This window comes from Lipotes vexillifer, unplaced genomic scaffold, assembly GCF_000442215.2.
Source record: "Lipotes vexillifer unplaced genomic scaffold, Lipotes_vexillifer_v1.1 scaffold822, whole genome shotgun sequence".
NCBI classification, from domain to species: domain Eukaryota; kingdom Metazoa; phylum Chordata; class Mammalia; order Artiodactyla; family Lipotidae; genus Lipotes; species Lipotes vexillifer.
In genome coordinates this window covers 1,810,206-1,823,955 of record NW_006770496.1, presented here as the reverse complement: position 1 = coordinate 1,823,955, position 13,750 = coordinate 1,810,206, and the positions used below count along the sequence as shown (strand labels likewise).

Sequence of the window (13,750 nt, the reverse complement as noted above, 5' to 3'; positions counted from 1 at the left end):
ACCCCCCCCCCCCAAAAAAAAAAAATAAAACTAAGTAGGGTCAAAGGGTACATCACCGCAGTGGAGAGATTTGTCAGTATACAGCAGGAAGAGTCCTGGGCTAGCAGTCGGTGTCTCCAGGTGGTCCTTCCTGCCCCAGGCAGCCTCCCTGTGCCTGCATTCCATCCCTTCTTGCCTTGTCTAAGACCTGTTCCTTCCTTTCTCCGCCTTTCTCCCTCTTTTGCCCCTTCCTAACTCCACAAGCATGCTGCAGGATTTCTCATCTAAAAATGTCTCCCTCATCTTTTATTCCCCATCGGCTATCACCTCACTTCTCTGCTCCCTTTGATAGTAAAACTCACTATGAGTTGTGTATGCTCACCTGCATTTACTTCATCACCTCCTGAACCTATTCTCTCCAATCAGACTTCCATCTCCGCCCCACTGAAATGTTTCTGGTCAAAGTGTCCCCGTGATCACCGTCTGGACACCCAGTGGTCCTTCTCAGTTCTCATCTTCCTCTTCCTCAGGCACCATCTGGCTGATGGGCACTTCTCCTTTGGAAACACTTTCTTCACTTGGCCTCCAGGACACTAAATGCTTCTAGTTTTCTTTCCCTGTTGAGGGCAGTTCCTTCTCTTCCCTAACCTCTACGTGTTGGCATCCCCCAACCACTCTCCTCAGCCACAGTTCTTTTCTACACTCACTCCCTATAACAGAAATTCTCAATTTTTTTTCTCTCAGGACCACTCTATGTTTTTTAAATTATTGAAGAAACCGGAGAGCTTTTGTTTATGTGAGTTATAGCTGTCAATATTTATATACTGGAACTTAAAACTTAGAAATTTGAAAGATCATTTGATTATTAATCATTTAATATAATAATAATAAGCCCATTACATGTTAACATAAATGAAATATTTGTTTTCTGAAAAAAAAATATTTTCCAACCCCTCCCCCAATTAGTGAGAAGAAAAGCATCATTTTACCATTTTGCAAATCTCTTCAATGTCTGACTTAATGTCAATAGAAGACAGCTGGGTTCTCACATCTGCTTCTGCATTGTCTGTTGTGATATGTTCTTTTAATGGAATTATATGAAGAAAATCTTGTCTTAAGTATATATTTAGGTTGAAAGTGAATAACATTTTAATATCCTTTTCAGATAACAACCATAGCCTTCTTTGATTCTACACCAAAACTCAACAAGCAGTTGTTTCTTAAAGGCTGATTAGTTGCAATATGGAATCTGAAATGGACGTTTTGCATGATGTTGCATTCAAGTGCATTGGTCTAGCTTGTACTTTGAATGGATCTTTCACCCAGGCATGATTTCATATATCACAAACTTGTCATTTAGAAAATATTGGTTTACTGAGCTATGCAGATATTCCAAATGTTGATGCATCTTATGATACAATATTGAAAAATCATACTTGTTGCAAGCACCACATATCTCATTAGAAAGGACTTGGAGTATTAGGAAGCTGTCAAGTTTATAGTGGAAGATACAACTTTTCAAAATTTCTAAATTTTCTCTGAAAGCTCAAATTTTATGATTGGTAATCAATACTGTCAGTTGTTTTCCTTGAAGTGACAAGTTCATTGCATTCATTTTAGATATAATACCTGCCATATATCCAAGTCTAAATAACGACAACTTGTTTTCCAGTCTTTTTCAGTAAGAAAAGTGTTCCATGAAAAACTGACTAATTCAGTTCTCAACCCTCTCACACAAGTGCTTTTCCTTAGAATAACTATCATATTTTGTTATGCAGCAGAAGTGCCCTATGCATACTTCCCGTTTCATCAGATGAAATCATTAAAAATCATGTACTTACTTTAATAAAATTAATAATTTTTTTCTTACCTTATAGGTGACATTTTCAAGGGAAGATATCCCCTCTTTTTTTTTTTTTTTGATATCCCCTCTTTTTTAATCCAGGATGTGTGGAGGTGAAGACCACAGTGACTACTAATATAGTTTGGTGCTACTGCTTTGATTCATGCTCAGATGTCAGCAGTTTTTTACCCACCATTGCTTTTTCACCATCAGTTCAAAGGGCTACACAGTGCAAAAGGCAACTACTGTTTTAGCACTGTTGTGAAATAGTTTTATCCTGTGGACCCCCTGAAAAAGTCTTAGAGACCCACCCCCAGGGGTCCATGGACCACACTTGGGGAATCACTGATGTAGACTATCTCTCACTCCAATCAGCCTCACCCAACCTCAAAATGACCAACTCTTTGGCTAATTATTTGTTTTGCAAAGTATAATTATAAGATGGCTAATCATTTGCGATTATATCACATGTAATTTTTGAATAATGGTTTTAATAAGGTTATTAAGCCTATTAGTGCTTCGTACTTACATGTCTTTTTTTTTTTTAAACAGGAAATTAGGTTGGTAAATGTTAGTTGCAAATCCCTTCTCTCCAATTTTATGTTTTTAATGCCCCAAGTGACTTGGTTTGGAGTTATACACTGCTTTTCAAAACTGTTCTCTCATATAATGTCTATTGGGTTGGAGAGAATAGATAACCTTTAACACTCAGATTCTAGGACACCTCTCATCAAAGATGTGTGTTTAAATGTCCTTGAATAGCATTACTGTGCCACTTATAACAATGGCTTTGTCTATTTCTTTCTAAGCATTTGCTCTGTTTCTGGCCCCAAATAGCAAATTTAAGTCAGAGCAGAGGGAGCAACAGTTACTCTGGAAAATTCCATCTAGTTTGCACCCACTTATGTTGACCCACTGGTCTCACTCTTAACTCTCTAGCTTGATATGGTAACTTTGGTCATTGTTTTTGGTTCTTTTGGCTTTCGTGGCTTTTGAAGGCTAACTACAGGCTTACTTTATTTTTTTTAAGTTGTGTCTGTTGTCCTGCTCTTCCTCCCAGCTTTGAAGAACTTCTCTATCATTTAGCCCCGGCAGGCAGAACTCCACTGATTGGACCGACTCCTGGCCTCACTTTCAGAAGGGGATTTGGATAACCATAAATTCTCAGGTTAGAGGTGTTGGGTTCAGGTGGTTATTTCTGTTAAGGATTTGGAGTCATCTGTTTCCCTCTCTGGGGGTCGCTTGGAAGAAATAGTATGCATAAAGGATTATAATGGAGAACCGCTTTAACTAATAAGCTGGTCAAACACCTAATGCAGGGCTTACTATGTATGAGCTTGACTTCTATTGCACAGTATCCCTGGCCCTAGAGAAACATGGTTTCTAGAACATTTCAGGCTCTGACCCATAAACTTAGTCATATCTTTTCCCAAGGCACGGCTAGTTAAGTGTTGGAGGAAGCATATTTGGTGGAGAGAAGCAGGAGCATCTCTCTCCAGCAGTTTTCCCTAATGCTTCTAAATCAAGCAGCAGCATAAAGTAGGATGTGGACTTGAACATCATGTTGCCCTACAACAACCAAACCTGAATATCGGAGAGAACGTCAGAGATCGGCAGGTGGCACTCTACTTCATCACATAAATGAAGTCCAGGGATGCTAAATGTTCCACCGAACAGCCACACAGAACCAGAACCCTTTCACCTGTAAACACAGACTTCTTTCTACTCTACCACACGGACTCACAGTGCTCTGGAATTTTAGATGTTGCATTTTGTTCTTCCAGTCTCATTGAGATATAACTGACACACATCACCATATAAGTTTAAGGTGTACCGCATATTGATTTGACTTACATCCATCATGAAATGATTATCATAATAAGTGCAATGAACAGCCATCATCTCTTACAGATACAGCATAAAAAAATTATTTTCCTTGTGATGAGAATTCTTAGGGTTTATTCTCTTAACAACTGTCATATATAATGTGTAGTAGTGTTAATTATTTTATCATTTCGTACATTACATCCCTAGTACTCATTTATCTTATAACTGTAAGTTTGTACCTTTGTACCTTTTGATTGTCTTCATCCAATTCCCCCTCCCCCTCTCCTCTGGTAACCACAAATCTGATATTTTTCTATGAGTTTGTTTGTTTGTTTTTGAAGTATAATTGACCTATAACACTCTGTTAGTTCCTGATACACAACATAGTGATTCGGTATTTTTATGCATTTCAAAATGATCACCATGATAAGTCTAGTTACCATCTATCGCCATACAAAGATATTACATAGTTATTGACTATATTTCCCACACTGTACACTTCATTCCTGAGACTCATTTATTTTGCAGCTGGAAGTCTGTACCTCTTAATCTCCCTTATCTATTTATGTATTGTTTTTAAGCAAGAAGTTCCTCCTTCCTGAAGTTTTGGTATTGTTTTTTATCCTTCTACATGGGTTACTGGGCCTTGGCTTCTTTAACCTAAATAGGATTTTCCTGTTACATTAATTGCTTTTGAAAGTGATCTGAACACAAATAACTATTTTTAATCTTTAAAAAATACTTTTTTCTTCTCACTTATTGTTAGAGTTCTCCCTATTGTCAGGGTCCCAGCCCCCAAGCTGCCAACCTCACAGAGGGCTTTTTGTTTTTGCCTTTGAACTACTCAATTTCTTTCAGAAAATACATGGTTTTAAGGGATATAACTTTTTGAATTTTCTGAAGCCTGAGAGTCAAGAGAACAGATTTCATTAATGTTGACTCAACTGAAGGATGTAAAGATTTGTAAAACTAAGTGGTTACGTTTGTCTTTTAATACATGCATGTAATTTCAATTAGAGTTATATTCATCTCATATAGGAGATACTAAATTTTGAGGGGGTGGAGGGCATAATGGAAGAAGGAAAGGAAAGCAACCATCTTCTCTTCCAAACTTTTGCTTTCAAAGGTACATTTCCAAAGAACATTGTTAATACACAAAGCATGAGGCTGATCACAGATAATAGGAGGCACTTTCTAGAGATCCAGTTGAATAGAGAAATCCATAAATTCTATCCCATGTTGATAAGCATTTGGACTCAAAGGGACATTTGCTCAAAATGCCTATGGCAGCTGCCACATCTCTCACAAACACTGCTTCTAGGTCAATGTTCTATTTATTCTCCTGATTCCACCAGAAGAGGACCCCCATCCTATGCCAATCTCTCTTTAGTAATTGTTACACACTTGATAACTCTTTGTTCTTTTAAGAAGCCTGGACTAGCACAGGTTATCTGCAGGTACAATTTACATGAGAGTATATGAGAGTTTAATAGGAGTTACTGCTACAAGGGACATACTGGATGGTGACACACAGGGACTGTCATGCTGCTGTGTTTTTGCTTAATGGAGGATCCATTGCAACTCTGATTCCAGACAGAGAATTTCCTTTTTTATCAAAAGGAGTTAAATATATTCTTCTCCATTCCAGCTAAACGGCAGAGAACACAGGCACAGTACACAGAAACAGGTGGCAAAAGAGCACTAAGAGAGAGATAACTAGATAACTTGGGCCCACAAAAGCATAGAGAAAAAAAACCCTGCAGGGCAGGTGGCCAACCAGCTGAGGTGCGCATCTCCTTAGAAATACAGCTGGTAAGGATAATGCTTACAGTCAACACTGAGCAAGTTGTATGAGCAGACTGTTTTGTAAATAGCAGTACAGAGCCTAATACAAGAAGGTGCTATGTCAGCATAGACTAGCTCACGATAGAGATGATTTTCACATAAGCTGCACCTAGACGGTTCCCTCCTTCGTGCCGTGTGGTCAGAATCTCTCTGCATAGCCCTCATAAGAATTATAAACCATTTGTGTCTGATGACTTACAACTTTACCTCTGCATAGCCCTCATAAGAATTATAAACCATTTGTGTCTGATGACTTACAACTTTTCTCTCTGCATAGCCCTCATAAGAATTATAAACCATTTGTGTCTGATGACTTACAACTTTTCCTCTCCCTTTTCGCCCGCTGCCTTTCTCCTAAGGAAGATCTGTCTGCCTGCTGGGCTCTCATAGGATGATGGGTGGAAACTGCAATAGGACTGGCGAGCAAGCAAGATTTCACACTGATAAAGGAGGAACCCCCTGGTCTGAGGACAGAAGAGAGGCAGAAAAGAAAGAGGGACACTGGCTCCCGCTGCCACCACCCAACAAAAACTGAAAACAACTGAACAGAGCCTGCTTGGGAGCAGTCGCTAAGTTTGGGTAGAGATTTTAGGAAAATTAGATTTAGGACATGTGGGGCAACTATTGGTGGGTATGAGCTGTAAGTGGAAAAAGATGAGGAAACAAGTTTTCATCATTTTAGCTGCACATGGGAATGGATTCCCCTTTCATTCTTTGAGTGTCTCCAGTGAAGGTTTAAACTATTTAACAATTAATTTTAAACATCAGACTAGTATTTCTTCAATGGCAACTTCATGAGGCTTTAGGTCAAAAGGTGGGGTTCATATGTAAATTTAAGCTTCCATTAAAAGTATGGTAAACTGTGTCCATTTCTCAGTCATAACTAATTCTTTTTTTTGTCATAAAAGCCTGGATTTAGAGAAATTTCCAAGTACTTTTATACATAGATAGCTGGATTGCGTGGAGGGTACTTAAATAATATTTTCTCAATTTTGATGTTGACAGTGGGGAGATAAACAAGACTGTTGTCCTGAATGCTGCTTTAGGCAGGCTATCTCTGGACGTGTTCCAGGTGACAAAGACCACCTTTGGTCTTTGTCAGGGACCCCAGACCACTGGGAGTATGGGGGCCCTAGGAAGGGACAATGGGCACATGATCAACGTCTGAAACAATGCATGCCACCTCTTCACGTGGGGAGGGCATCTTTGGTTCTTGGTCATTTCCTCATCCCAGAGCTACACTCTCAAACACAGGGACAATGGCTAAAGGGGGTCGCGTTCCCACAGGTAGAATAAAAACAGCACATAAAAGTTGGAAGTTGTGAGCCAGGAGTGCCTTGGTTCACCAAATTATTCTCTGGTTCCATTATTCACAAGGTTCCATTATTCACAAGGTTCCATGACGGCGGATCCTACCACTTCTTATTCACCTGTGGCCTTGGTCAAGTTTCTTAGCCTATCTACTTAGCCCTTAGATTCCTCAACTTTGAAATGCAGAAAATAATACCACCCACCTCACAAAGACATGAAATGAGAAAACCTCTAAATAACGCTCAGTACAGTGCTTGGTATGTAGGGAATGCCTATGAAGGTTACTTCCTACTATCTCTATTAATCATACTCTAAGTATTGTTACACTAATGACAAGGACTGACCTAATTTTTTTTTACATGATTAAACTTGAAAATCTACACCTAAACTTGAAAACACATTTTTTTTTTTACTTTCCCTTGTATTCACGAATATAAGGGAAATTACGATTTCTATATAAATATGAGCGCCATTTCCTGAAGTTTGGTTATCTTTTCTAGCTTTTTCTCTACCTTTTTCATTGTCCCCATCTCCTAAATCCTTTCAGGGTTTGAGCCCCTTGCCAAACACCCCAAAAGGAGCTGGCTGTTGACCATTTCCATGAATTCTTCTTTCATTATTGACCCCTGTAGCTCTGTGTTGACAGTTGTCTTTTGGCACATTTAACTCGTATTAACATTGTTTGCACATTTCTCTCATCTGCCCTCCTTGATTATAGTTGACTGCAGAGGCAGGATGAGCCTTATTTATCTTTGAAATAGCTATGGCATCTGTGCCTTATTAGGTAGTAAGTATTTAATAAGTATTTTTAAAATGAGTGAGTAAAGATAAGAATAAATTATTCAGGATATGCGAGGTCGTCTATTAAATTAAAAAATGGGGTGCTCAAACTCTAAATGGCTGTCCGCAGGCCCCAAGACAACACCCAATCCCACACAGCACACTGGGTTTGTGTTCACTCAGACTCACCATGCATCTTCTCTACTTTCAACTCCAGAGCATTAAAACCAGGATGATCCTAAGACCTTGAGACTTGCCTGTTGCCTTTTTTTTTTTTTTAAACAGCTCATGCAGCTCAATATCAAAAAAACAAACAACCCAATCCAAAAATGGGCAGAAGACCTAAATAGACATTTCTCCAAAGAAGATATACAGAGCGTCAACAAACACATGAAAGAATGCTCAACATCATTAATCATTAGAGAAATGCAAATCAAAACTACAATGCGATATCATCTCACACCAGAATGGCCATCATCAAAAAATCTACAAACAATAAATGCTGGAGAGGGTGTGGAGAAAAGGGAGCCCTCATGCACTGTTGGTGGGAACGTAAATTGATACAGCCACTATGGAGAACAGTATGGAGGTTCCTTAAAGAAGTAAAAATAGAATTGCCTGCTGCCTTTTAAAATGTTAATATATGAGAGTAAATAAACAAGTAAACTTCTTTGTCTCTTGAGGCAGAAAAATTCAGTGATGTGCTTGAGTATTTTTCATAGGAGGTCAACTCTAGACCCCCTGAGCAGGAATACCCTCTCCTTGCCAGCAGGGGTAAAGTCTAATTTGCATAATGCCCCACCACTCGGTAGACTCTATGTCAGTGGTGGGTTTGTTGTATGTCACTCATGTTCCAGAAGCAATTTCTAATAACTCTCATTTCAACATCTTGGGGACAAATCTCATCTCCTGTTGTTTCCTTACAGAGACATATTGAAATGTTTGAAGGTGTGCAAACACACATACCTGCTAGTGGAGTCCAGAAATCCAGTAGTGCCAGAGAGTTGGGGCCAGTCGAGCTCATTGGTAAGAGCTGTTGGTAAATTGAAGAAGGATTTCTAAAGGGAAAATAAAGTAGTAATTCTCAAAATGATCCCTTGTTTTCTATAAGGAGTAAGATTATCTATTGCTCAGGCATTGTGATCTGTCTGCCTCTCTCTCACTCTCTTTCTTAAAGGGCCTTTGCATTTAAAGCATATACCTCTTAAGGTTAACCATCATCAGAAAATTAACAAAGGTCAGCATCATTCATGAACTGGCTTCCATTCAGCTCCTGGGAAAAATGTAGAATGCATGGCAGCTCACATTCACCCCTCATCTGAGAGACAGGTAAACTTTCCACTCTTTAATTTCTGAGATTTTCTCCATTTCTAAGGCTAGATAATCAGAAAATTGACTGTCTGGAAAGTAATAATACCCAAGCCTCCAGCAAATATGCCTTCCCTGAGTTCAAAGCTATGCCTTCCGTCATTAGGATGTTGCCTCCTGGCCTCCTTGGGTGGGTGGGGGTCCTCAGACACCTTTGAAAAATCTAATTATGGTTCCTTTCTTCATGAAGATGCACATATACTCAACATGGCCTGTGATTTCAAGGGGTTCACAGAACTCCTGCAACTCTTGCATAGACTCCTGCTCAAGAACTCCTGACATAGAGTGTTGACAAAATTAGAATTCCTTTGAACCACATTCTATGACTTGCGCAAAATCACAGAAGAAAAATGTTGCCAGCTGTGTCTCCTGACTGTTCCTCCTCCCCTCTGGTCTAATTTCTAGAAAAACAGTATCTAGATTGATGTGTTCAGAATAGGGTTGCCAGATATAGCAAATAAAAATACAGATGCTCAGTTAAATTTGAGCTTCTATGAACAAGATGTGGTATATACTTACAGTAGAATACTACTCAGTCTTAAAAAAGATGGAAATTCTGACACATGCTACAACATGGATGAACCTTGAGGAAATTATGCTAAGTGAAAGAAGCCAGTCACAAAAAGACAAATACTGCATGATTCTATTTGTATGAGCTATCAAGAGTAGTCAAATTCACAGAGACATTAAGTAGAATGGTAGTTGACAGGGACTGGGAGGAGACGAAATGGGGAGTTGCTATTTAATGGGTATAGAGTTCCAGTTTTGCAAGATGAAAAGTTCTGGATGTTGGTTGTATAACAGTATGAATATACTTAACACTACTGAACTGTATGTTTAAAAATGGTAAGAAGGCAAATTTCGTGTTATGTATATTTTACCACAATTAAAAAAAAGGAATATGCAAAAAGTTGAATTGAAATTAAACAGGGGATAATTTTTAGTATTAGTATGTCCTGGGCAATATTTGGAACATACTTATACTTAAAAAATTATTTGTTGTGTATCTAAATTCAAATTTAAGTGAGTGTCCTGAATTTTACCTGGGAATCCCAGTTCGGATAAAATCTCGAAAAGCCAATGATCCCTTTTTGCCTTGGCTGACAGGAAAACTCAGTGCCTCGCTGCAGGAAGCAGTTTATTTCAGGAAATAATGTCATCTCCTCCATGTGCTCTGTGTTTCTCAACCTTGAAAACCCATGCCCCCTTTGGATGAACATGAAAGCCTTGAGTCCACCTTCAATCATTTTAAAATGAAAAAGAAATGAAAGATAATGCCTAAGACAAATCACATCAAAGCAATTGTAGCACTGAATAGGACTTTTCAAATGGCCTATGGTCCTGCCCCCTGCTCACTTTCTCACCCATGATCATCCTTACCTTGTCTCCTAGAGAGACTCTGAATATGGAGGCTGTGAGGGAAGGAAAAGCCACAATGTTCTCTCTCCTTAACCATTCAAAAATGTATCTTCATTGTTTTTTCTGATTACAAAGTAGTACATGATTCTTTTAAAAATTCAAACATCATAGTAATATACAATGTGGAAATGAAAGTCCCCCATCACCTCTCCTTAAGAGATAACTATTATGAGATAACCACTATTAACACTTTGTATTATTTATATGTATATGATATATAATGGAATCTACTCATTCTTCCTACTTCAGAGTGTGTGATAGTTCCTACTCTCATATAGAGAATGAGTACTCAAAAGAAATAAAATAAAATTTGTATTTCTCAGTTTTGGACTGCTACTAGTTGGATGTGTTCCCCCAAAAGTTGGGTTAAAGGCCTAACCATCAACATCTCAGAATGTGACTTTATTTGTAATTGGGTCATTGCAGATGTAATTAGTTAAGTGAAGATGAGGCTGGAGTAGGAAGGGCTCCTAGTCCAATATGATTAGGGGTTCTTATAAGAAGAGGAAGGAGAGAAGCTAGGAAAGAGGCATGGAACAGATTCTCTCTCAGATCCCTCAGGAGGAACCATCCTGCTGACATCTTGATCTCCAACTTCCAACTTCCAAAACTATGAGAATAAATTTCCTTGGTTTTAAGTCACCCAGTTTGTGGTACTTTGCTGTGGCAGCCCTAGAAAAAATGAGGACATGGCCTGAATTGGACAATTTGCTTATAGTTCTTATGAGTCAGGGGTCCAAGATATAAACCCTTCTATTATGCTGACTTCTCAAAGTAAGTCATGTAATAAATACATTCCACATGCACTGGTTATCCCATGGTGCCTTGCACTCTTTTCCATGGCTCTGTGAGCTTCCTTCACTCCCCTTTCCTCAATCACCTCCCCCTTGCACATGTCAATCCCAAGGTCCCCAGCCTTATTCTTAACCCAAGTGTGATTTCCAACACAGTAGGGGCTGGAAGTGGATGGGAGGTGGTTGGGAAGGACGGCTTCTTGGGATACATCTGTATCATTATGATTTATCCCCATCAAAGGAGCAGAAACAAACTCATGGAAAAAAGGCTCCCAATAAGTCTCAGAGCACCATGCAATTCCAGTGACTGACACTTTGTTCCCCCTTAGCAAGAAGCACCCGCCACATTACCATGGTGGAGTTTTGAGCAGGAACTCTCTTTTAGCTTTTGTTCCTCCTGGCACTATAACTCAAATGTTTTCTCTGTTTGTTTATCTTATTTTTTTCTGTAGGCCTTTCTGCTTATAATGTGTGCTTATATATTCAATTCTGCTGGAGAAGACAAGAAAAACACATAGAATAGATGAAAATCATAATCTGTGGTAAGTCGAGATAGCAAGCAAGTGGTTTGTGAGATGCAGGCAGAATTTATGAGCTGTGTTAAGTAAGTTAGCAACCTGTAAAAACATGTTAAAACTTAAAAGAACGATACAACACTCCCCCACACCACCCTCTCACATTTTTCTCAGTCATCCGCACAATGACAAGCCCAGATTTGGGAAACTGGGTTTGGAACTGGGCTTCTGATTCTTGGTGGGTCTGCTCTCTCTTTCAGAAGAAGTTGTTAGGCAAGAACTCTGCTGACATAGGGAGGTGTGTCTGATACCCTCTGCAGCCTGGAATAATAATGGCGGGGTTGGTAGTTCTGAAGTGTGCCAGCAAAGTGGGGAAAGGGCTCTGCTCTAGGAATTAGGAGATCTGACTTCTATGTCTGGCTCTACAAATACAGTAAAACTTCATGGTTTGGATATGACACTCTGGAAATAGGTTCCATACTTCACGCTGCCCCCATTCTCAATCAGGGGTGGGTGAACAAATTTATCTCCCTGGTTGGGGAAGAAAAGATGTTGAGAAAGGGGTAGGACCGGTGAGGAAATGGCCAGCCACCCTGTCTTGAGAAGTGGGGTCTCCATGTCCCCAGCATTCTCCCAGCTCAATCTCTCTGGATCAAGCTGAAGAAATGGTCTCAACTACCTTGGAGAATCCTGGACCCTTTGCTCTTCAAGAAGCCCCCACCATCTGTGGAAACATCCCTACCAGGTGCTGAATTAGAGCTGGGATCAGGGTGGGTTTGCATTCCATAGTTTGAGCCCTAGAAGGCCCAGGAAGGTAAACTGCATAGGTGTATCCTGGTTATTTGATTCACCTTGAAATAACACAAATTTGTGTTTTCCTGGTTAAATATTTTCGACTTCACTTACGGTGTTATGGCAAGGTTTTACTACTACTAACTGTGCAAAATCAAGGAAAATGTAGCTTTACCAGCGTTCCAGCTCTGACGCCTCTCATTATATCCTATCCACTTCAATAAGACTGTTGGGAGGATCAAAAGACAGTGAGAGAAGCAGGTTGACAAGAAGAAGGTCTACACTATGTAAAGCATCATGTTTAGGATGTGGATCACCTAGTCTCTCCCTTTCCAAGTGGATTGTCCCAGGTTTTAAGAAGAATAAAGTTTATTGCCAGATAATAGAAAAGATTTGAGCAGAGAAATGGAAGCCTCAACATATTTGTTCTTCCTTAGGAAATTTGGTAGCTAAAAATGAGAGGTAACAGCCAAAGGTTTTACAGACCTTAGCAAAAAGAGAATGTTTAAGTCCTATCACGTTAAACACTAAAAGCTGTATTTAAGCAACATTATACTCAAGATATTTCAGGCATTTAAGGCAGGAAATATGCAAATTAAGATCTCCCTCATGAACTCCTGCTTATTCCTCTTAAGCATTTATGTTCTCAGGAAACTCATCTTAAATGCACCTTAAATGTGCATATGTGGAAAGACTTTATATTTACCAAGAAAAATTTTCCAGACTTGTAAAGAGCATCAGAAACTCAATGAGTATTAAATCAACTGCTGCATTGCTTCAAGTTTTCTTCTGATCTTATCAATGACATAAAAATGTTTTATGTCATAATTAGCAAGTATATACCATTTTTTGTGTAATCACCTTTTGAGCAACCACTGTGTATCAGAAGCTGGATATTACCTCTTAAAAAAGAACAAGTACACAGGTCTATGGCTTTCCTGGTGGCACAGTGGTTAAGAATCCGCCTGTCAATGCAGGGGACACGGGTTTGAGCCCTGGTCTGGGAAGATCCCACATGCCACAGAGCAACTAAGCCCGTGTGCAGCAACTACTGAGCCTGTGCTCTAGAGCCCATGAGCCACAACTACTGAGCCCACGTGCCACAACTACTGAGCCCGCACGCCTAGAGCCAGTGCTCTGCAACACGAGAAACCACCACAATGAGAAGGCCGTGCACCGCAACAAAGAGTAGACCCCACTTGCTGCAACTAGAGAAAGCCTATGCGCAACAACGAAGACCCAACACAGCCAAAAATAAATTTAAAAAAAAAAAAAAA

The 13,750-nt window shown here is 39.5% G+C and overlaps 1 protein-coding gene across 2 annotated transcripts in view; it reads right to left on the bottom strand.

Annotated features, from left to right (window-relative positions):
- AOAH (acyloxyacyl hydrolase) overlaps window positions 1-13,750 on the bottom strand; it is a 179,296-nt gene that overhangs the window by 65,616 nt on the left and 99,930 nt on the right. For both annotated transcript variants that reach the window (XM_007446115.1, XM_007446116.1), the window contains one exon: window positions 8,552-8,643. In XM_007446115.1, the coding sequence (XP_007446177.1) occupies window positions 8,552-8,643 (92 nt within the window). The remainder of the gene's footprint in view (window positions 1-8,551; window positions 8,644-13,750) is intronic.